This window comes from Epinephelus moara, chromosome 18 (assembly GCF_006386435.1).
Source record: "Epinephelus moara isolate mb chromosome 18, YSFRI_EMoa_1.0, whole genome shotgun sequence".
NCBI lineage: Eukaryota > Metazoa > Chordata > Actinopteri > Perciformes > Serranidae > Epinephelus > Epinephelus moara.
Genome location: NC_065523.1, coordinates 19,477,247 through 19,481,369, shown reverse-complemented (window position 1 = coordinate 19,481,369; position 4,123 = coordinate 19,477,247). Strand labels below are relative to the sequence as shown.

Sequence of the window (4,123 nt, the reverse complement as noted above, 5' to 3'; positions counted from 1 at the left end):
TGGTGTGAGAGAAGAGGATACAGAGGATAGGGTTAGATGGAGGCAGATGATTCGCTGTGGTGACCCCTAAAGGGTACAGCCGAAAGAGAAAGAAGAAGGAAGTAGAAACAATGCAGTTGGATTAATATTCACTGCGACTAAACAATAATCACCACTATGTGCACCAGAGGATTTCTCTCAACAAGGATTTTTTTATTGTGACAAAAAGGAAAAAGTAAAACAGTTGCAAATTTCCCAACAGGGTTATGGATCATAACTTTACTTGTGTTGATACAGTGTATTTTTAATAGGCTAATAATACAAAGATACTTCTAACTATTTATGTTGGAATCCAATTGAAGTGTTACATCATTTAAAATATATTTTAAATGTATAAGTGAGGAAGTTACAAGAAGCATTGACTGATGGCTTCACTGCCAGTCAAGATGTATCAGCAGGTCAAAAAGCAGAAGTAGTTAGTGAGGAGGTTTTTGTCACAGTGGAAATCACTGTGATACGTTCACAGAGCTGTCCCATGTGTTACAGTAATAGACTGCTGAGTCTCCCTCCTCCACATTGTTGATGATCAAACGATAATCTGATGTTGACTGATGAGTAGATGTGAATTTGGGAGAGGAGAAACCAGAGCCATAGCTTGGAGAGCTCATGCTGTGATACAAATATAACAAGTACTGAGGAACTCCTCCTGGAATCTGTTTATACCAGACCGCTCGTTGATCAGTAACAGTCCCCAGGTTACAGTCCATGGTGGCTGTCTCTCCTTTTCTCAGCGTCACAACAGGAGGCTTCTGTGTCACCACCGTCACACCACTCACACCTGGAAACAACAAGATGACATGGAGTCAAGAGAAACACACAGACTGATGAATCCAACATGAGGTCAAAGCTGCAGTAAGTCAGCCTCCTTACATGTTAGAGCAGTGATGAGAGTGCAGAGGGTCCCCAGCATGTTGTCAGTGTGTGGTGTAAACGTCCCTTACTGTCCAGCTGAGAGGTGAGCAGGGTTGGAGTGTGAGGAGAAGAGAGACTGAAGCTTATAAAGACACTGAGGAGAGGAGAAGTGGAGGAGGAGGAGTTTCCCAGATCTCAACGTGATTGTCTGTTTGGTCTTTTGATTATAGTAGTAGTATTTTATTTGTCACTTCCTGTTTGCTGTTTTGCATGTCTGCATTTGTCAAAAACATGTCTATTATTAATTGTGCTTGCTTATCAACTATTTTCTGCTTCGTGTTGCTTGCACAGTTAAATGCACTAAATTGTGAAAATAATTGCTCTATTACTGTTTAAATATTTTTTCTGTTTCCTGTTGCTCTGCACAGTGTGAGCTCAGTGCTGGTTATGGAGGGCTTTATAAGTGAGGTGAATGACTTTGTATTGGATACGTTGTGGGACAGGGAGCCAGTGGAGGTTCTGAAGGACAGGGGTGATGTGATCGTGGGATCTGGAGTGGGTGAGCAGACAGGCAGCAGAGTTCTGGATGTGTTGGGGTTTATTTAGAGGTTTGGATGGTTTTCCATAAAGAATGCTGTTACAGTGGTCAATTCTGGATGTGACAAAGGCATGGATGACAGTTTCAGCAGCAGAGCGGGAGGGCAATGGGCCCAGATGAGCTATGTTTTTGAGGTAGAAGAAGCCAGTACTGGTGATGTGATTGACGTGTTTTTTAAAAGAGAGATTGTTGTCGAAAATGACTCAAAGGTTGCGGATGTGTGGAAAGGAATGCAGAGTGGATTTGTCAATGGTGAGGCAGAAGTTGTGAGAGGTGTTGGTGAGGGATATGGGACCGATGATGATCATGTCTAATTTTTCACAGTTCAGTTTGAGAAAGTTTGCTTGCATCCAGGACTTGATGTCGTTGAGGCAGGTGGTCAGAGTGTCTGAGTTTCAGTGGTGATAGATGTAGTGGAGATGTAGAGCTGGATGTCATCAGCGTAGCAGTGGAAGTTGAGACCATGACTGCGAATGATTTTGCCAAGGAGGAACATGTAAAGGATGAATAGGAGGGGACCAAGCACCGAACCCTGGGGGACGCCTCGGGACAGAGGGGCAAGGGAAGAAGTGCAGTTGTTAATACTGATGAACAGATGTCGGTATGTGAGGTATGACCTTAGCCAGGAGAGGGCAGTACCAGTGATGCTGAGGGAAGATTCGAGACGGGAAATGAGAATTGCGTGGTTGATTGTGTCAAAGGCTTCTGTGAGGACAAGAAGGATGAGAACCGAGAGGTGACCAGAGTCTGAGGAGAGGAGGAGATCATTGGTGATTTTGAGGAGGGCGGTTTCTGTGCTGTGCTGTGAGCGGAAGCCAGGTTGAAATGGTTCAAACACACAGGAGGCGAGTATGTCATTGTAGTAGCTGACAAGGTTGGAGGGATTCACAGACAGTGGGGGAGGGAAGGCAGACATTACACTAGCAAGAGAGGCTGAGAAAGCTGAGTGGGAGATGGGCTTCAGAGTTCTAAAATATATTTTGCGTTTTTCTTTTGGGGTAGGGATGTCAGTGTCCAAGGTGATTGCCAAGTGGTCCGATATATGCAGGTGGAGGCTGGCGAGGTGATGTATTGTAAGACCAATGAAGCAAACCAAGTCCAGAATGTGACCGCGACTGTGGGTGGGGAAGTTGACATGTTGTGTGAAGTTGAGGGATTGCAGCAGTCCCAGGAAATCCATGGCAGATTTACAGTTAATGTTGTCAATGTGGAAATAAGAATTACAGAGGAGGATAATGGAAGGTGAGATGGCACATAGCTGGGTCAAAAAAATCAGAGAATTCAGATAGAAAAGAGGGGTTTTGCTTTGGGGGGCGGTAGATAATGGCTGTGACTAAAGGAGTAGGACCAGAGAGTTTGATCTGCGATGTATTCCAGCTTTTATTAGAATGTCCATGCAGTCCGGACGCTGGTGGTTGTTGTAGTGTTGAAGTTCTGTGGCAGAGTTCAGCAGCAACATGGTCAAGTCAGTGAACGCTAGCCTTGTGCCAGCCGGGAGCCAGGTATTGAGGAAAGGAGAAGCGACGTGCACCCCAAGACCATCTACAGGGTAATTTTGTTTTTAAATAGACCACAGTATATGCTGCAATGAGACATAAGTACACAGCTGGTTTCTGTGAAAAAGTTAAAAGTTTATATAACATTACAATTTATATATTTAGAGTATTCTACTACTTCTGCTCTTGTTTTCCACATGAGGAAGTTCAGAGTGGCACTGTTAAATATTAATGGTTTTATGAATCATGATGTACCAGAGACTCAGAAAGAGGAACTATTAAGTGAGGAGGTTTTTGTCACAGCGTAAATCACTGTGATACATCCTCCTGAGCAGAGTCATCCCATCGGTGACAGTAATAGACTGCTGAGTCTCCCTCCTCCACATTTCTGATAATCAAACGATAATCTGATGTTGACTGACTAGTAGATGTGAATTTGGGAGAGGCGAAACCAGAGCCATACTTTGGAGAGCTCCAACTACGATCAAACACCAGGACAAACTGAGGGACTCCTCCTGGAGTCTGTTTATACCAGCGAGCACCATCTAAAGGAGCGTTACACTCTAAGTTGGCTGCATCTCCTTTCCTCAGCGTCACAACAGGAGGCTTCTGTGTCACCACCGTCACACCACTCACACCTGGAAACAACAAGATGACATGGAGTCAAGAGAAACACACAGACTGATGAATCCAACATGAGGTCAAAGCTGCAGTAAGTCAGCCTCCTTACATGTTAGAGCAGTGATGAGAGTGCAGAGGGTCCCCAGCATGTTGTCAGTGTGTGGTGTAAACGTCCCTTACTGTCCAGCTGAGAGGTGAGCAGGGTTGGAGTGTGAGGAGAAGAGAGACTGAAGCTTATAAAGACACTGAGGAGAGGAGGAGTGGAGGAGGAGGAGTTTCACCCAACAGTTTCCTTAGCTCATAAATCAACTACAGCATGTATGGGATCTACATCATAAACTTTTTCATCACTTCTGTTGTTAAACTCATCTTCATATTGCTTTAAGAAATCTTTTTATGTTCTTTAAATACTAAATCCAGCTGTGGTATCACATTAATTGTGCCTTCTGGTAGTTTCCATAAAGGACTGATCACACCAAATAAATACTCCTTCATGGCTTTCGTTTAATGTTAAATG

At 44.0% G+C, this 4,123-nt stretch overlaps 2 gene segments (V, D, J or C); both read right to left on the bottom strand.

Moving 5' to 3' along the window:
* Positions 1-472: 472 nt before the first annotated feature.
* On the bottom strand, positions 473-1,045 carry LOC126405987 (immunoglobulin lambda variable 3-21-like). The segment is given in 2 exon segments: positions 473-817; positions 910-1,045. Coding segments are annotated over 2 exon segments (372 nt in total).
* A 2,249-nt stretch (positions 1,046-3,294) lies between these two features.
* Positions 3,295-3,851, bottom strand: LOC126405623 (immunoglobulin kappa variable 3-11-like). The segment is given in 2 exon segments: positions 3,295-3,623; positions 3,716-3,851. Coding segments are annotated over 2 exon segments (369 nt in total).
* Between the last annotated feature and the right edge of the window lie 272 nt (positions 3,852-4,123).